We start from the raw sequence: 20,925 nt of genomic DNA on the forward strand, positions 1-20,925 counted from the left end.
TGGATAAATACGTTTGCCCCTAGAGGACAGTTTGTTTTTCCATATAGAAAGTAACGTTAATTTAGTCGGTCGTAAACCGGCGATAGCAACTTTTTTATTTTCTACGTTTGAAACTAACGCCGCACTGCCATTTACAAACACCAAAAAAGCCTCCAGCACCGTCCGCGCTAATATGTTACAAATTTACATTTCTATAAAAAAAACTTTGTGAATAAATGTGCTCAACCTATGTTGCATGACAAATTATATATATATTGTATTGTGAAAATAGCTCAGTTGCCAGGAACAGTTGGCCGCCATTTGATTTTATCTCTATTAAAAATAGAATTAATCTTACTTTTCCCCAGGAAAAATAAAATCTGTTTAATAGCAAAATACACGCAGGGAAGAGCTCCCGGGTTGCATTCCAGTGTTTATTGGGTGGGTTGCCTGAAAACTTCGTGTAATGAAACATGTGGCGCCACCCAACGGGGAAATAGTGCGTCATTGAACCACGTGCTTTATAGAAAAATCTTCGCTGAAATGTGGTAGAGGGCGCTACTCGTCGAGCAGACGATCAGAAGCAGTTATAACTAAATTAAAATGAATATGTTTTCCACTTAAACCACATGGGGGCGCTAGTAGCACCACTGAGCGGACATGTTATAATCTAATATCGTATTGGTTGTGCAGTGCAAGTCTGTATGCTCCACAATACCATAGAACCTGCGCTCTGTACACGTTCGAAGTTCTTTTTCGGGCGACAACAAAACACAGATCATTTATTATTTGCATAAAATATAAATTAATATTGAGCAAATATTACATAACAAATTATAGCCTAATGAAGTTACCAAAACTTTTTTCATAACTTGTAATGGTTGAAACATCCTTTACGTTGTATGCTACACGATTATCATATAACTAAGATAATAACTAAAAATACAAGTCTGTTATTTGCTAGGATGATTTTGCTAAGGATGAAACTGTGGGGTAAATGTCTTAGACACGACATTTGCTCTTGCCACTTATGTATAGGGCAAAGAATCTAAACCGTCTTTGGAGTTTCTGCAAAGCGGATGTTAGATATCGTTTCGCAGGTGCGCAACCGTTTTCCTGTTTTAATATAGAAAGGCACGGGTACGATTGTCGTAAATGGTGTGATCTTTTAAGAGGCACGTTCAATAAGCCGGGAATGAATCACACAATCTGCTTCACACCAGTAACTGTAACAGAACGACTGAGACAAAATGACTTTTGTTTCCATATTACATAGAACGGCGGTACGGAGCAGTGTTGGGTACACAGCTATTAATGAATGTCGTTATATGATATATCTCACTGCTTCTCGGTAGGGTTGTGGACGGATTTTTAAAAGGATGAGTTGTTCCATATCTAATCTCTTAGTCATTTTTATCCAAGTTCACCTGTCCCCAGGCTACCCTATTTGCTTGTACGGTTCTACATTTATTGGCACCCACCTCCATTAACATGTCGTCCAAGCATATTTACTGCATAGAGCGTGAGGAAATTACTTTTCCTCCGTAATTTTGATAAGTTAAAGTTTTGTGAATCTAATAATTCGCTTTATTGGATTAAGCAGACGACATACAAATAAGCATAGTGATATGCATCTTGTCGCTGTGAGCGGTCCAATACCTGCTAAACGACTTATTGGTTTACCAGCACGAAGTTCGTCACAGCGATTGGTCTAATCAGCTGAGTCTACGGAGCGGTAGAAACGAACAGTGCCACTTACGGAGCGGGTGATGTTTGCAAAGACCATTGATATCTCTCAAGTTGTGAGCAAATGTTTTGGGTACAATTGAGTCGTTGTGATGGTGGTTTGTCTTTTAAACATTGAAATGGTGTTTGCCGGTGCAGAACCTTCTCATCAAGCCAGATCTGTCTAGTAAAAATCATCGATATCGATAAAGATTGTCTAGATTTACTAGCATGGTATACAGTATATGTATCCGTTATACTACCGTACTTCCATTTACATAGGTATACTTGTGACTGATACTTATTACCCTATACCGTAACGAGAAATCTAGTTATACCTACGGTACAGGGCAATGCCGCTCGCTTCAAACAATTTACCTTCGTGGTAATACTAGAACTTATTCTGAGTTCGAAACATCTATTATATTCACAGCGATCCATTTTGTAAAACTATAATCAACCATACTTTATCCCATAGTTCAGGACCTTTGGTATCAGCAAAAGTCAATCGATTCATCAGAGACGAGGCAAAAATCCTAAAAAGAAAGTACTATTTCCTAATCACTATGTTTCTGTGTTAAGCTCGCATCGAATACGAAAATGCTTTGTTTTTTTTACCAGCAATAGCTGGTACCTTGATGGTGCTGTCCTATAGGGCCCATTTCATGTGCCTTATTTTGCGCGCTCTTTTAATTATCTGCATTTGAGCCATATGTAGTTATTAAGGAAAATCTCTGTATTCAATTCGGTGGTCTAAAAACGTGGTAAAGGCAAAGAATTACCAGTTCTAGTCGTTGCTTTCACATTTTCCATTTTTGCTGTAGCATTTAGCGACTCTCGTGAGCTGTAAAAGCTGCCAAAAAGCTCCATATTAAAAAAAAAACGTGATAATTTTGCCTACACAAAGGACTGAGCTCACTTATCAAGATATTGGATATCCCTACCAATAACATGTGTAACGATTAACACACTTATACTTTCCTGTTGTTCCTACTTTCTGCGCACGAAGATTCCCCTAGGAATTTTCCAGCAGCATTATTCGCTCACAAACCGGATCGGGGCGCAATTCTGCCACAGTTACTTTGTTTAGCCGTCTCTATATATAAATCCATAAACAAACCACAGAACTCTACAAAGCCGCTTTAAATGACTTACTTGTGCTCTACTCTTCGAGGATGCATGTAACGATGAGAGTTTGTAACCAGGTAACTTCTCTCCTACTACACCAGACCTTGCTTAAGCAGGCTTTCCCGTGTGTAGGTCGTACAGCTGCTGGAGTTAGGACAATGCGACGCTCTATCGAGGGGAGAAAGGAGTCGATACCGGCTTAGCACAAGCAAATGGACAACGATATTTGAAGCCACCATGTAACCAGATGTAGTTGCGGTAAGGAGAGGGGCATTGTGGGACACATGGGCCAACCCTTCTCTAAAGTTCCACTTCTATCCAACTTCCCAGTGTCTTTCGGTTTTCCCGCACTATAAACCGTTTTCTTTTAAATCGGCCTCTAATTGAACACTCAAGTATACGATAGCTTCCATTTATGTCCGGTCAGAATGCTATCCAGTATCGATAGTGTTATTTTAGAGGACTAGAAGGCTAAATCTTGTCTACAACTGCTGTAATACATTTTATAAAAGTAAAAAAGCTGTCGCAATAATAGACACGCTTAGCATGAGCTTGCTCCTGTTAGGAGAAATACAGGATATATCAGGTGCAAATACAGGATAATAGGATATATCAGATGCAACCACAAATATTATAATAAAAACGACAGCAATGACAGTGCACAACAACAACAATAAAGTAATAATACGCATTATGAGAGCTGACTGTTATTGCAGTATGTGTGCTGAGTGCAAGAGAAAAGGTGACTTCAGGCCTAACCGCCGCGAGCCAAAGAACGCGATAAATGCGTTCTGTTATGTCGTTATGGCGATGTTCAACTACATCCTTTGGCACCGTATGTGATATATTAATCAATCAATGTGTTCCGTTTTGAAACGGCCGTAGTTATATAGCTAGCTGTGCCATAGACGACAGATAAAGTAAATCGTTCCCTCAGATCCATCTGTGCTTGAGGTACCAATAGAGTAGAAATCGGAACCCACACTGAATCTTGAAAATGGACAAGCTTTCGTTGGTAAGTATGCTAATAGGACAAACTGCTAAAAAAACAGGGCAAGTCGGCAGTATTCAGGATATAAAGAAAGGTCTCTGTGATAAATATATGTGTATATAAATATATGTGCAAAATGTATGCTAATATATCGAAATTAGTAGTATCGTAACGTTTGTGGACAAACAATAGTATAGCTGGTGCTTAAGGCCCATTCAAGCAGCATCCCGTAATTGATAATGGATTTCAGCAGCTAACGAGACGAAATTTAAATTAAAAATCCGGTTGATGTCACAGTGTTGATGTCCTCAACCATCTAGACAACATATCAAACAATTTTTATTAAATAATTTCGTAAACTAAAAAACCTGCAATTGAACTGAGCGATACTTTTAGTTATATCTCTTCAGTATTGCCTTATACACTACAATATAAAACAATGGTCTATTTTTCCAAATCTGTTGTCCAACTGTTTTAATAACTAAGTGGCAACGTCTGGCAAGACCCATCGTTTCTCGTAATATAATGTAGTAATACAATAATATAACGCAATAGCTTATTTAATAAACAACACCTTTGACTTATGCAACAGAAGTTCGAAATAGGCTTACGTACTTACACACACACACACATACACACAGGCACACACACACACATACACACAGGCACACATACACACGCACATATATATGAGGGTAATGAATTTATGAGCTTGGTAACAGCAGGGTTTCTGCCACTGGTGTCTGCCAAGTCTGAAACCATCGTGTAGTCTGGTCAGTAACCTAGTAAAAGCAAAATTGTCATATGCGAGCAGATCCTTCATTTGCATGTACAAACGACTGACGCTCGTTTTGAATGCACACCGCAATGTGTGTTCGTCGGCCCACCTGTATGTACGTGCATGAACGTATGTATCTGTCTGTGAGAAGGATTTTCGTGCTCGTCTTCGTCAAAGCATGGGTCGTCCATGTCGCCGTTATGGTTGTCGTCAGTGCGCAGTTGCTGTTCATCGAGAAACAAAGAACACGCGTCGCTGCTTTGTGGTCGCCCGCCTTTCGTATGTTCCCATGTCTTCCACTGGGTTTCCTCTTCCTGCTAGTAACAGAAACTTCCCGCCAACAGCTCGCTGGTCTGGCACATTTTCGCCTGCGATACCCTCGCCACTCCCCATCCTGCCCCATTGCTCGGTCGTCATCGTCATGTACGTACTGTGCAGTTGGTGCAGCAGTCGTAGTAGTAGCAGCAGCACAGACAAAAAAAAGTAACCAACCCCCGCGTCGACGACGAACATCCGAGCAGTTCATAATTAGCGGAAGTGTTCCATCTGGTTCTACGGTTAGTGAAACGAGAAGTCGCATTGGGGGCAGAGCAGCGCTGAGACCGACAAAACTTCAGTGCGAGGTAGTGGGGAAAGAGGCTCCGCGAAAAAGACTCGCTCAGAATGAGGCTGAAATAAAGACAGAAAGGGAAATAGAAAGGAAGAAAGGATCAGAGAAAAAAAGAGACTAGAGTGAGTTTCCGGGTCTCCGGTCCAGTTTCTCATGCGATGCGTCATAATCCTGGCTGGTCCTAGCCATAGCGTTGGTTTCCGTGTAAGATCTCCACTGACGACCACGCTCGCTGCTCCGGGACGATGGCAGTGCTTTGATGCGGGTATGGTGGTAACTGTGGCGAGACTGGTAATGATTGTGATGCTGCTAAAGCGAGCACTAGACAGACTGATCTACTCGTTGGTCAAGTTCATATCTGCTGCCGCCCCGGTTTTAGTCGCTTTTTCCTTTTATTTGCTCATTCGTTCCCTACTTGTGACGAGCCTGTTTGCTTTTCATTTGTGGGCAGTAGCTGCTGCTGTTGTTGTTATTATAGTTTTGGAATATCTTCTGAACCATGAGAGGGGGGTAAATAAGGGATTTAGAAAAGGACTATGCTTCATCGGTCAAAGAAAAGAAGACAACAGCACCACAGCAGCCATAGCCGCGAGTGTGCGAGGGAAAAGATTCGAAGAGTTCAGGCCCGTATAAAACGAGACGACATGCAGGCAATGAATGAGGCACCGAAGGGGCCGTGTACAGGGTCTCTTCTCCAGCCACTAGCGAAGACTTTCTGTCTAGCAGGCAAACACAGCCGAGCAGTCACCGGAACTGCGGAGCCGACGACGAGCGCAACTAACTTATATATACACAGCACATACTTAATGATCCTTGTCCGTAGCACAGTAAGCTGCATGCAGCCATATATGCGAATACCGTAAGCATACAACGGTAATGCATTGCACTGCTACTGTTGTTACTATTTTGTGACTAACATTACTGCTCTCGCCGCTGTTTCTGCGTGGTGACTCGGTCAGCTGGGTGGCTAGCAAGGACGGTAGTCCTATGGTCAGGCCGCAACGCTCTCAAAAGTCTCCACTATCGAGCAACCTTTGCTGAGCACAGGCTTGACCAGCGATACCGTCGATCGACTCGGACAAGCTCAGGCTGGTTCAGACCTGCTCTTCCTGCTAGGATCAGCGAGGGGTTACGTAGCTTGTGTGTCCGTTCGACGTCTACAATACAATACGTAGCAGTTGTAGTGGCTGTGTGTTGTTCCACAGTAACGAGCGAAAAGAGTAAGAATAGAAAAGATTAATGAGGGAAAAATAAAATAGAGGAACAGAAAACAGGCGTCAAGGCTGAAGGGCAGGACAAAGAAAAGCAAGTGAGTATAACCAGCCGCGCTTGCGTGGGCACATTTCGAATATACTTCATTCATTGCAAGGTTCAGCTACTCACCATGCTATACGGAGTATGCATACTCGTACGATAGGAGAGTGCTCCCCACTCGGCCGCCATTCCTTTACGTGGTTTTATTCATGCCTAAATCGCGTAGTTTTCTGGCCGCCTTCAACCGCTGTCCGTTGTTGGAGCCAACGAAGGCTCGCCAGGAACTGCCGCGTAGACGCGCCAATATAGCCATGGATCTGTAGAAACTTCGTCTGGCTGCCTATATGCTGCTATGCTGATTTGAATCTCCGAGGGGTTTGGCCTTACAGGGTCACTACTGCTAGATGTAGTCCGCTTCCTCTGAGAGAACACGTATAATGGCCCTTGTAATGGCCTGATTTACGTGCTGTTGGCGCTACTGTTCATCGATCAATGACGAACCTGAGTAAATATGCATTCCGGAAGTATGCGTATGTGTGCGAAGGCCATTCATTGCTTACTTAAGGTTTTGGACCTCAACATCTAAAATGTGAGCATGTACACGATGTATGTGTGCGTATCTGTATTGTATTTTAATTTAATCAACTGTTTACCTTTTCGGTGTGCTTAAGTGTGGTATTTTCACTATTATTCATTTATGATACTGGCAAGCGTCATCAGTATAGAGCAATGTATTATATTGAAGGTATTTTTATTTACATAAAAAAGACATATGTGGCAAATAAGACCATTACTGAGTAGAACATAGTTATCTACAATTAACTGAGTGTTTTTAGAATAGAAATTTGGAGTACAATTTGGTAGTACCTAAACAAATATTTCCGATGTACTTGTTTTGAAAATAGCTTTTGCACATTGTTAAGCACAAACTTGTGCTTTATGAAACGTTCTCAGAACGGGAAACAGTGTAAAACGTTCAATAACACGTTGGCTTTGAACAAACGAATCGAATTTTTTTTGCTTTTTACCATGAAATATATAATGTGTTTCACATCAATGGACTAATCGGAATATGTGTTAACATATGCCAAAATTCTTAATGTTGAATAAGGAAGGGAGCATTACATTTTCAACTGTACAGTTGAAATAAAGCGTTTCCATGTTTTTTTTAATATTAGGTGTCTCTTATTGGCGAGTTGCGTACCATTTTTCATACACTAGAATACTATGTTATTATCTGAAAAGCGCCGTGTATACTTTCAGGAATGAAATGGCAGTAGAGCTTCTGGTCGTCTTCAAGGAGAAGGACATGGTCGAGTCATGGATTCAAGGAGATGTAAGAACATTGTTTAACAATTTAGTTGTTCCTAGTGAAATGCACACGTGTACCGCTTTTTTGTATATGCATACAGCATATTTTTCGCCTAGTATGCTGATCTTGACCATTATCACTGCACCGCCTATTACAAATAATATTCATGTATAGTCTTTTCTTTAAACCTGTCAAAGTCTGTATAGGCTATGTCACAACTACAAGGTATTCGTAGCCTGATTTTCGGAAGGTTTGAGCCTATAACGCATTTTTTGTGCATTTGACCAAAGCAAAAAGCCGAAGTATTGTTATTGACCCAACGCGATTCTCTTTCCTACAAGATTTACATATACTGTATTATAATGCAACACAGTATGCTTTCTTTCTGTTATATGCTCGGGTCATGTCTGCGAACCTGTGTCAAGTTTTGTGAGTGTTTCTTTAACCTGATGGAACTCAGGTGTTTACGATTGCTACATCCGCTGCTATAAATTAAAGCTCTACGTATCCGCTTCTCTCTCAGCTTTGTCAAGGCAAATAAGGCGGACAAAGGGAAGGAAGTGGAGGCAATCTAAAGCTTTTACAAATGACAGGGCAAAAGGATTTCATTAGAGACTGACACCTTATCTCGCAACTTTACCTCAGTCCTGGATGTAGCCAGCCTTACGTGGCTTTATCCGAAGTTCCGAAACTCTGTTCACTTTTTTCAACGACTGGCAACAACCAATTTCCCTTACCGTTTTTTGTTTGTCGCCGCACACGAATTCATTCAATAGCAACAGTTTCTGCTGTTGCAGCTTAGCATCCACGATCAAGGCAGCGCTCCTCTTGTTCCATGATTATAGCTCAATTGGCGCGCACGAACGATATCCCCTCCTCTGAAAGAAACAAAAAAAAGTTCCCAAAATCTCGTAGCTTCATCGCGCAAAACCGCCCGTTTTTTTCGATGCTCATTAATAGAAGTGGGGAAAATCCTCTGTGTCGTCAGTTGACCAGATCGGTAAGTGGCTACGATCGGCAGAAAAAGGACACGTTGAAGCACCGAACACAGTCTGAATCGACCAAATCTACAAACACTGAATAACTTCGGGCAGCTAGGGGTGTCTGTATGCAAAAGCTATTAAGCAAAAGTTTTTGCTTCTGGCGCAATGTGTCCTGGGAAAGTAAAAAATTAAAACATATCCTGCTGCGATTCTTGAAGCTAGTCTTGCCTGTTTTTCAAAAGTGGACCTATGAAGACTGCCTGCTTTGAAACCGCTTGTTAGCAGTGCTTGCGTAGCCTGGTGTCTCGTTTGAGAATGATAATGGCTCGTCGTTCAGGGTATCGTCTCGACTTATGGATGTCTTGTCAAAAGGCGGCCTAGAAGCTCTGAGACTCCGAAGCGATTTCTACGGAAGCTTTAGGATGCCCGGTTGATGCGCTACGCCTACCGAAGTTTAGAGGGTAAAAAAAATTAAAAAGAGACATGGCGCCGCATGGAGTCAAAAAGGAGCTGCCACGTTAATCGCTAACAGCCTAATACGACGAGGACGTCGTAGAAGCTTTCGGCCATTGTTACAAAAGAAGGTCAACCTGAGTAGTCTTTGCACGAGTAGGTAACCAAAGAGCACCGAGTCTGACCTCGCGTTGGCCGAGAGGAAAGATACGCTGGATCGGTGGGACGTAATCACGAAGGACGGGAAGGAAGGACGCGTTGTGCTGCGGGGGTTTCGAAGCAAACATACACGCACATAGACACTAAAAACAAAGTTTTGACTACTGAAGCTTTTTAAAGAGTATTGGGTTTAAAGCCGCTCCATGAAGGGGCTCAACGAAATCTGGGTGGTTCCGAGAAGGTCCATTGGTGATGACTGCGCTTGTTTTAATGTAAATGATCGGAGACAGAGACGATTTTCTATTTGTGATTATGTCGTATATGTATGGGTCGATAGTAATTGCTATCTACAATTAAAAAAAGCTTAAGCGAAGCTGAAGTTTCCAGTTGTTTTAGTGCCTTGAGCATATACAGGCTCTAAGTGTTTTCTTTTTTATATACTTTGGCATACATATTCTTTCGTGTTACCATACAATCTTCTTGGAATCTACTTCATATTTTCTGATCTTGCGATAAGTGGCACTGTTGCCTAAATCTCAAACGCCTATGACTAACCAGGAACTGCAACTCTGGAAAATTCTGTGCATAATTTTTCGGAGCCGTCATGTTCTCTCCTGCAAGCTATTCCGTGTAAGGCCTCGCTTGCTTAGTGATGAATCGCTATATCGCTGATTATCGGGGACAGATAGCTGGACGGTAGTTGCAGACTCATCTTCGAAATCGAAATGGAAACCGGTCTTAACTCCGTTACTGTTCCATGTACATAGCAATGAAGGAATTCAATTATTTAGCGACCATCTCTCCCATTTTGGGATCCTGCCTGCCGTCGCATTGCGTCCTTGGAATACAATTGTGTCAGAAAACGGCAGTATCGTTAGTTAGCTTTACTAGCATTACTCGGAGCCCGTACGTAAATTATTGTCGACAATCCTTTTCTTGAAACAGTGCTCATACAACAACTTCTTTTTCTCACGATTCGTTGTACTAGCCTGTGAGCGTAGGCAGTGGCTAACATGTTCCTTCACTGATTGTTGTTCAGTGATGGTGAAATCTTGCAATACCATTACGTCGACGTCTAGGCTATTGTGTGCCGAAGAGAGCTGTTTCAATAAACGCTGTGTACTGAACAACCCGAAATTTGGGCAGATGATTGTGATCGATGAACGAACATGGTTGCATATACATTGAGGCAAAGGCGGCTTAAAAGGCTTTTCACCTATTTAGCAGCTAGCTTGTTGACCGGCCGGTAAATAAGTTAGACAAGTCATAAAGGCCTGCTTTTAGTTTTTTCGACATTCATGAATAAAGAAATTAACTCCTCTGTCTTATGTTTAGGGCCAGTCTGTTTTAGCCCTGCGTCGCCTTCCACCTGCTTGCCATATTTTGTCCCACATAAATTAGCTTTTTTCATTATCGATTATTGTTTTTCTATCTGCCTGTCGCCTTCGAGGATAAATGCGAACTTCGCGCGGGTGGGGGAAGTTCAGTCTTCCCTGGCTAATTTTAGGGTTTCAGCACCAAAGGGCCGCTTTTCTTTGGTCTGCCATTTCTACGCATCGCTCGTTGAGTAACACCACATAATGTTCGCTCCACGTGCACGGCTAACGGTGACCGTTTTTGACGGCCGCCAGCCAGCGATCTTTCCGGTAGAAGCATGTATCGTAAAGCCCGTGTTCCCTTGTCCCTTTTTTAATCCCTCAATGTTTCTTTTTGTTTCACCGTCTCTAAAAGACAGGAAAGGCAACTTACGACTCGGTTCCTTCTCACTCGCCGGCTCCCGTGGTATGAGTGCAAACAGCTATTCTATTTTTAGCTGACCTCTCGCTCTTTCTATCCTTCTCCCATACCGTTATCCTACAAGCGCGCGCATTCCGCTACGTCGTCTTTCTCCCGTCTGCAGCGTCTCGTTGTCGTCGTTGGCACCGACGTCATGGGCTACTCGCACTGAGTTTTACTCTGCGGCCGAAGAGGTCGCCACTGTCACTCCGATCGAATAGAGGCCACTCTGTATAATGACCGCAGCTGTATTCCGCATATGCGAGGCAAACGGGAAAGAGGCTTTATAAAAGGGGATCAAAGGTAGGTTTGCAAAAAGTCTCAGAAAGCTAGAAAAGCTTACACGAAGCCTGCCGGATGCATTTATAGGTGTTACGTAGAAAAAAAAAAAGAATATGCCGCGAAGAATACTTCAACAAGCAAAAATTATTCGATGCACGGCGATATCCTCTACGTAGGAGGTAGTTTTACGTGGAATGGGTACGCATGAATGAACTCAATGACTGACCTAAGTGGTTACCGAGTTGACGACCGGGGACAAACACAAGCAATCGGCACAAATCGACGACACGGACGTAAGTAATGACAATTATTAGAGCCGGACGTCGCTTAGCAGAGAAAACAGAGACGGCGATATACGGAGTAATGACTGGAAGAACTTCGTAGGTTGCACTTAGCCCCAGATAGATAATCGCATTGACAGAGAATTACTCATGGTAATATTTAGCTTGTCTGTCAGAGCTTGTTACTAGCCTAAAGTGAGTGTCACCGGCGTGAAACTGTCTTGTCTGTCATATGATAGATTGGCTTCAAGCGACAGGAGATGACCAGATAACAGGAAGAGATGAACACGCTACGCTAATTACACGCAGGCAAGGTTGACATAGATATCAACAATAAGGACTTATACTAGTGCTATTATTACTATTATTATAAAAAGAATTGCGAAATTGGCAAAAAAAAATTTACGGTTGCAGTTCCGTTTCCTTTGTACCTCAAAGTTCAGGTGTTATGCTTAGACGAACCATCTAACCTAATTTTCATTCGCATGGAAAGCAGATTGCCTCTCTGGTTGCTGGTTAGCGTATGATGAGCAGAAGTTACTCTGATCTCTGAGTTGATGTGGTCCGCCTAGAAACATCTACATAGGACATCACTGTTTATCCCCCCCCCCCCCCCCCCCCAGCAGATAAAATTTCAAGGATGACTGGTATTTATGTATGTAGGAAATGACTGAACTTTAAATTTTGTTATGTAGGTGCTACTACCGCTCGAGCAATATTTGCTATTATAGCTGGTATAAGTGGGAAAGACTAAGACAGAAAAAACTCAAGGGTCGGAGAAAAAACTAGCATCTAAAAGACTTAACTGCTTCAGTGTATTAACCTATCCAACTTTTCGCTTTGTGATATAAATATGATTGAATTAATATCTGGTCTAAGCGCGCCCGGCCCGGGTAAGAAAAACCGTTTCCGTTGGCAATGAGTTACTTGGCCGGATATAGAAGTAAGGAGAAATTCAAGGAAAACAAAACCATCATCAAGCTTTACTCGTCTTGAAGTTTGCCTAACCGGTAAAGCTATACGAAGCTGGCGCATACGCGTGTGAGAAGGGGGACATAATACAAAACTATGCGGTAAAGGTGGTGGGGTTGTTACGTAAGGCAGGATCCAAACACAAGATGGAAAGCAAATGAAATTACAGCTGTCATGCAGGCAAGAATACAGGTACCATGATCAAGAGAGGGAGGGTACACAATGAAGAGTCGCAATAGGTGGAATTGTGCGTGCCAGTCGTCGATTGGGTGAACCAACTGCTAGCTGCTACCGGAGCTAAGCTAAGAGTTAGCGGGTTGCAGGACGGGGTGGGCATATAATAGAGAGCTCTGTGTTGAGTGTTGGCGCGGGATTTGCTATGGACCCGCTTGAACATAAATCTGGAAGACGCCACAACGATTCTGCAAAACGCCAAACCACTATGTCACTACCGCAATCTAGTGTCGTTCGAGTTGACGTTAGTTGTTATAAGTGCTAGCGACTGCCGAGGATTACCGACGGCTGTAATCGCAGCGACGTGTAAATATGTTCTTTTGGTTGGACTACAAGGATACAGTATGCATACCCGGTCAGAATGTCTACATAGCTGGGGTATTATATGGGTCAGGAAAGGGGGTGACGGCGTAATGGTGAAGCTCGATCGTGAAAGGGCGCATTAAGCAAAGCAGCAGTGGAAGCAAAGGCTGTATCGAAGTGCCCAACGAAAATATGAAGCATAGGATGGCGCGAACGACCACAGCAGAAATCAGGCTGACGTTGATTCTGTTTCTATTTTCTTCGTAGAAATTCACATCCGTTCGACTCAGCATAGGCGACTCCTGTAGACTCTCCTCTTTTTTCTCTTTCGCTCACCCTTACTCCCATGGCCAGCGCTTCGTGCTCCTTGTGGTCGAACCCCGCCGGCTGCATCCTTCCATCCTAGCTAGCAAAGGCATGTCTAATTACTTACTTGGATGCAAAAAATTATGGTGGCCGTGGATGCTTCTGTCGCTGGCAGAGGCGGCACCTGATTAATTGAATCCTAACATCCCATAACAATGTGAAACAGCGGGGACTATTTCGAAACCACTATCCTCCTTTTCTTGCGCTCAGCTCTCTGCCTCCACGCTTGTTCCATGCCATAGCTGCCCGAATGGGACGATAAGGCCACGACGGCGGCAGATCGAGACAGAAAACTTGCATATACCCTCTCCAACATTATACATGAACCCGCATGCTTTACACACATCCTTACGGTCTAAATAGACAGACATAGCAAACATCCATACGTGCGTCTCCAGTACTGACTGCCACCGACGGCGGCAACGGCATTGTTACTTGCCTGGTGAACCACGCTTACCCATTTGCGGGTCTGGAATTCGTCCTTCTTTCAGACATGTAGAGAGCAGAAATCGGAGCACGAAACGCCATTGACGCGAAAGAACAGTGATGCGTACGGTAGAGCTTACAGCGGCTGTGCAACGTGGCGGGTTCGTCGGTCGTCAATACAGCAGGAGGATGTCGACGTCCAGATTCTGTGCATATTTGTAGGCGGTCCTTGTTAGGCACAGAGTAGAGAGGTAGGCTGAAGCATACGAAAAGTCAGAATGCTCGAAAACAGTCGTACTTTCATCCGACCGATAGGCTCTGTGGGCGCCGTGCGCGATACAGATCCATTCCTCCATCTCCCACGTGCCTACTAGAGCTGGATAAATACAATTCAAGTGTCGTGTTAAAGCCGGATCGATGTGTTCTAGTACAGCCAGAAGATCGATAAAGTTTATTTTTATTAGTATTATTCGAATTTTATAGACCGCAGTTATTCAACGGAAATGCACTATAAATACATCCGATGGTGGAGAAAAGGTTTAAACTGCGCTTATTGTATAAGAATTATATAAAAAAGTATCAATTTATCAAAGCAATTTATTAAAAAGTATCGTAGTTTCAGCTATTTATAAGGGAAGTTATTTATGCTCTAAGTAAATATATGCAGAAGTTTGTATATGCTAAGTTTTTTATCGTTATATGAAAAAGAGATGCTCACTCAACACACACTTGATGTATAGGCCGTAAGAGTTTAGCCAGATTGAAAATAAACAGCCTCAACAGTCGCTCGTATCCTTGACATGGCCTCCTAAGTCACCGGCAAATTGTATAGTTTTATAACGAACACGCATATACCTATACGTTCCCTCTATTTCACCACACATATCCTGTGGTAAATGTCGACGGTGGGCTTTGAATTAGCAATTCTTGCCTCCTATGACGAAAATGACAGTCCTATTGTTTTAGAGATGGAATAAGGGTCAGGTCAAGAAGAGGCCTTTACCCGGCACTGGATGCTTTTGCAAAGAAGTGACGCCAAGGAGTGAAGCCATAACATGCTTTTAGCAGATATTTAGCTGAGGCGGCGCTTGGGTAACGAATGCGGAGCGCTGCTCAGTGAAGCCGCTCTGGCCATTCTTCCATCGAACTACTTCATGAGTCGCCCTTTAGATCTAGGCAGAGCGAAGAAACCCGTTAACAAGTATTGCAGATGTCATGTCTAATGGCTAAGCGGACGTCGCAAAAAGAGCATCAACCCACGGCAGGCTGGGCGGTTCTTCAGCTTCTATTTGCCCTGCAGTCAGCTCTACATTTGTAAACACTTTGTATTTGTTCTTGTAACAGGAAATTGCTGCAAGGTACTACCTCGTACACTTTCAGCGATTTCAGTTTAACGAAAATGGTGGATAACATAGCTCGAAAGGGTGAGTCAGTGAAACGATGCCGTTCTATATATTAGTAAATTTTAGCATTCTTTTGCGTAGATAGTTAAAGGTCTGCCTGATGCTTACTGTGTAGTGAATATCTTTCGACAAAAAAAAAGATAAGAAAAAACTACCTCGTAGTAGGACTTCAATGCGCAGTGTCCATGATGTCCCGGAAGAAAGGAGCCACCTAACGCATTGTTATATCGTCAGCCAACGTCCAGATGAACAACCGATTTGGCTTCTTACAAAAGGAAGCCCTTTACCATTCTTGTCATAGCAACTGCCGTAACAGATGCCGTGCACATCTTTCTGAGTGTGTATGTGATTTTCAGGAGACGTAGATGACATAGGATAGATTGGCATTAGAAGTCAGGGCTCGGTTACAGGCAGCTGCAAGCCGTCGAATGTCGTACCCGCCTGCTAAGTGCTGGAATGCGTATTTGGAACGACGTCCACTTAACGAACGTGTCGACTGGCATTGTCTTGAAAGAAAAATTGCCTCAAGCCTTGACTAGTATAGAGTCTTCTCTTTCTCTGGCTGGCAGGGGACCTTTCATCCCCTCCACTATGGGTACAGTCTCTGTTAGACGCGGCAGACCGTCGCGACAGGACAGTGTTCCTTAGCGCCGCGCTGACTGGCTGGCGGACTTTCAGTGTTGACACACAAACGGGTGGTTGTCAGCTGGATCCTAAGAATTACGGGTTGGCAGGCTGAAGACTGGCCTGCTGCGAGCGGTTGAAGTGTAGAAGAGGCTGGCCAAAGCTAGAAGAAACCAGAAGGGATGAGAAAGGTGATTCTGTGTTTGCGTTGTCCTGATAAGAAGACGGCGAGCGCGCGAAGAGGAAAAAGCGTTAGCGGCAAAGAGCAAGACGCTCATTTAGGCTTTTTTTTTACTGGGGTACGTTACTTAAAGCAGAAAGACTAGCGGGCAACTACTGCTGCTTGTGCTGCTACCGTTCGAACTGGGGCAATGCGAAGAAAATACTTGGGGGGTGAATGCTATTGAGGCAAAGCAAATACTATCCAAAGAGTACACCAATTTCGCTGTTAGGCACAAATGGTATGCATTTCCGGGGTGGTCGTCACTCTCCGCCAGTTCGGACGCTGCTAGTGGTGTCCTTGGTCATTTATAGCTCAACGGCAAACGAATGAGAGACGGGGTTCAGGTCACTCACAGAGTCCGTCCATAAACCCCTTTGGAATCCGCTTCTCACAATCACTATTACGTATTAGCAAGAGCTTTCGACGTTGACGACGTAATCGCCATTAATACGGGCGCCGTACGAAACCCATGCATACACAAGGGCGCTTTGTGTCGTCACTAGAAATGCCTTAATCGTTTTCTCATGCAGATGAGGCAAACAGCTAAACGCAACGTACACAGCCAAATAACGACCAATGTAAGGCACAATATTGTTGTATCTTTTTCGTATAGTAACTAATCCGTAGCCATCGATGCCCACAGCATTGGCAGTTGCCCAACCCGAAGCAAGTCCTTCACAGTAATGTTGTGAGCAAAAACGTCTCTTCAGTAACAAAGTAGATGAAGGAGGTTTGATTTCTAAGTTCTTCAATATTTTCATTTCAAAGCAGAGTTAACATATATTGTATGAATAAAGCGCTCCGTATAATTGACTACAATGATAGGCAAGACGGAAGAATTCGGATGCCTCGCTGCTGGTTTACAGACGATAGTTTCTACTGGGTAGAAAATTATGCTTTTAACAGACAGAGATTGTCTTGCTATATAATACAGCAGTCTTTTTTCCAGCGTTATCAATGCACATCAGTCCCACCTGTGCCGTGAAGTTAACTTCGTATTGTTCACGATACGAGTCGAACACGGGAGGGGGCGAAGGAAGGAACCTGATAACAAACAGCTACGATTTACAAACGAGCACTAGAAGAGACGAGCTTCAAACTCAGATTGCTAGGGACGACATGAGTATGAATATGATACATATGATAATGAGTACTAAACGAAATTGGAGCCTAAGTGGCGGAGAGCTCTCCTCTGCTGTCATATGTTCGACGCTCATCGAGCTGGTTGTCTGATCCGATCTCTTCTTGGGCATCGTCGTTCTCATGCGTCATGCGGTGTCAATCTGAAGTCTTGAATCGTGTACTATCACTAATACGGCATAACAGTGATTCTGAGCAGAAGCGAGAGGGGTGGAAGGAGGACTCAGGGAACGGTGACCGAAAAGCATAGATAGCTACAGCAAGTAGTCTCAAACAACTGCTTCGAGCTTCTACGCCCGATCTTACTATCGCTCTGCTATGTGTTGCTGCTTCAGATGGCTAGCGGTTCCTTCTAGCGCGAAACAATTTCCTACCCAGATCAACTGGTTAAGAGATCCGAAGTTCAGTAGGCGTAATAGTTAATCGGTTGTCTGTTATCCTGCAACTAGCGACAAATGCTACGAATAGTGATATTTTGTAGAGGTTCCGATAAATCCATGTGATGCTTGCAGTGCTTTGTTTTATCTAGCCAGCGGCATCCATATGGATCTTAGTCAGCTGTAAAAGTTACGCTGTGATTGGCCTAGACATTGGAATACCAAGTAGGGTACGTGACTTTTGGAAGCATTCAATGAATATATAGTGTTTTTATTCAATGAATACCAAGTGTTGTTTGTGTATTTACGGTAAATTTCTGGGCTAAATATTAAAAAAAAAAAAAAAATGTATATAATTAGAGACAGACACAACATTCTTAGGTCACTGTCTGCTTCAGCTTTATTATGATGAATATGATAGCTCCCATGGACCTAACATATTGAATCAATCACATTGTCAATAAAGACTTTAGGTCGATTTCCTATATTTTACCTTGCTAGATTAGCTCGCAAGGGCTCACCAATCCAAACTGTGTGAAGTGCAGAAAGTAATCCGAAGTTTCAACTGACTTAGTAAGTTAAACGCGTACATTTATATTGAACACGATTTTCACTAAATTCATCAAGAAATATGGATAATTCTAGCTTACATACAAAACGTCCCAACACAAATCAGCTAACTGCTTCATGCAAAGGAATTACATAGGACCAATAATGACTTTTCACTATTCTATATGCTATTCATTCTACGACGTGTACCTATATCGCTGTACAGTTTTTATCAAAAGGCCACGTCCTAGCTCCTCATTTCTCTTACGTCAGCTCTCAGTGTCGTACGATAGCCGATGTTGTCTAGAACTCTTAGCATTGCCTTATTAGCTACTGCTAATCGGGTACCGTCAGAAACAGATTTGCACCAATAAGGGTCTTGTAATTGCGTCCAGCCGCTAACTCTGTGGAGACATCTTAAAGCGGCCGGAGTCTCCTTTTACTTTTTCTGCTGTCGCTGCTATCTAGTCATTGTGGCGAAACAGAAAAATAGATTTATAGAAACATATATATATATATATATACACGCACCTAGACTCTTCGTTTATCATCCAAAATCGAGGAAAAGCGCTCATGGATTTGAGCAAGTTAAAACTATCGAGAGGGGATAATGGCCATATCGTTTGGAGTATGTTTGCCTAGCGTTGTATGATAAATGAACTTTCGGAACGGTATAGCCATTTAAATATTCTACCTTGCCGTGGCCTTGTACAAATAAACGACGAACAACAAACCAATAGCTATTATAATACTGATGTCGACCGAGTACGGTGCCGCTCAATGTTAGTGAGTGACACTCACCAGCAACCCTTCTTTTGCGTCGATCGTAGTAACGCCCCATACGTTGTCTACGTGTCATTCTCTATATTATATTTTCCTTTTTATCGGTCAAATGTTTCCAGGATCACTAACAATAAACCGAAACATATGGATCGTGTTTTCGCTCCGTTTGGTCTTTTTGGTGCTTCATAGTCATTCTCATTCATCGCTTCTTCTTTTCTTTCTGCTCCAGTGACGGTATTTCCTTCTTCCTGGCCACTGATCGTTAATTAAAACTTTTGTCTACTTTATCGTCCTTGCTAATTTTATGAACTACTTCGAGTTCTCCTCTCCCGGTCCTGCTGTCCCTAAGCTCGGCTCTTGCCGGAGGGTAACTTCGAAGGCAAGTTTCTTTCTTATGCCGTACGCACCCCTCCTCCAGACTGTAGGTATATCCCTTTTTACCGTATAGAAGTGCTGCTGGGGTCACGCCCGTCGTTGCCTCCACATCATCTAATCCAAGCAATTTTACAATACGTTTCGCAAAATGACCGTTTAGTAATTGTGCGGTGACCATAAATCATCCTAAAGCCTTCCTGAAATCTTCAACCAGTCCATTAGCTTGTGGATGATAAACTCTGATACGTCTATGTTTTATCCTAAAGTCTGTGAGTAGTTTCCGGAATCCCGGGTTGTCGAATTACCTTCCATTGTACGTGATTATTTTGTCCGCTGGGTCTTTTTTATAGAACACTCTGTGTAGCACTTCCACCTTTCGAGTGGCTGCTGCTTCTGGCACCAACTCGACCTCTGCCTAGTCGCGATAGCAGTCGATCGCTACCATCGCGAATCGCTGTGCCGCGGATACGGATCCGTCAGTTCCACAAACATCGAACGCCAAACTACTCCAGGCCGCCTTTAGCCGATCAGTCCGCAGCGGTAGTGCCGTCGTTTGCACAGCTGTTTCGTCTAGCGATGCGCATACATGGTAGCCCTGTAGTGCCTAATTGATTAATTTGTCGAAACCAGAACGCCCGAATACTTAATTTACTCATGCTTAGCCCTTGTCATGCCAGATGAACCTCACCCTACGCCACTCTGAAAGCTCGCCATCTCAGCCTACTGGTTAAAATTATACATCATATATATTCTACTATTGAGCGTTACGTTTCTGCCAGCTCCTCTTTATTTCCCTTCTAAGTGTTATTTGTAGGTTATCCAGGTGTGGTAGTGAAATATTTTAGCCGCGATGATTTTTGTTAACCTTACTCGACTTTACGTACACGTGTGTTCTTCCGTCCCTCTTAGTCCCACTGTAATATCTGACACCCTTCCCAACTTCTAAACCGATTATATGATTTGCAATTTAGCTTGGTTATATATGTCTTTCTGTTTACTCGATCCTCTACTGTCAATGGTCATCTGCGCAAACTTCCTTGTACATGTCCTGCCCATACTTTTTCTTTCTGCACCTTTGAACCATTCGTACTGTGCACGTGCGACGTGCAAAATCCACCTTCATATCAACGTTGCCCGGCATGTTTTTTCTGAGAACTGATATTCATCCCTCTCCACAAAAAACTTTTTTTTGCAAAGTTAAACATATATTCTATTCATCCCAGTAATTTCCTCTTAGTATCCCCTCTAGAATAATTGCTGAATCCATTGACTTTCCGAGTTTACTTTTCGTATAAATCGATATACTGCCGGCCGCATATCCATTCAAAACTTTACCTCTTTACTATTAACTAACGCTGTATAAACTAGTTGCGAACCTGACTGAGAATGCAGTGAATAAACGACGGTCTTCGATTTCGTCCTTCCCACCTAGAAGCCCA

The 20,925-nt window shown here is 43.1% G+C and overlaps 1 protein-coding gene across 3 annotated transcripts in view; it reads left to right on the forward strand.

Moving 5' to 3' along the window:
* LOC111242808 (uncharacterized) overlaps positions 1 to 20,925 on the forward strand; it is a 403,678-nt gene that overhangs the window by 277,210 nt on the left and 105,543 nt on the right. Inside the window, exon 1 of one of the 3 annotated variants that reach the window (XM_086975448.1) lies at positions 7,732 to 7,801. The exons of 1 other annotated variant lie outside the window; for it this stretch is intronic. In XM_086975448.1, the coding sequence (XP_086831574.1) occupies positions 7,736 to 7,801 (66 nt within the window). In that variant the 5' untranslated portion in view covers positions 7,732 to 7,735. Of the gene's footprint in view, positions 1 to 7,731; positions 7,802 to 11,111; positions 11,724 to 20,925 lie in introns of those variants that run through there. One more of the 3 variants, XR_015317535.1, reaches the window with a different exon arrangement.

The sequence above is a fragment of the Varroa destructor genome, unplaced genomic scaffold (assembly GCF_002443255.2).
Source record: "Varroa destructor unplaced genomic scaffold, Vdes_3.0 BEIS01000001.1, whole genome shotgun sequence".
Classification (NCBI taxonomy): domain Eukaryota; kingdom Metazoa; phylum Arthropoda; class Arachnida; order Mesostigmata; family Varroidae; genus Varroa; species Varroa destructor.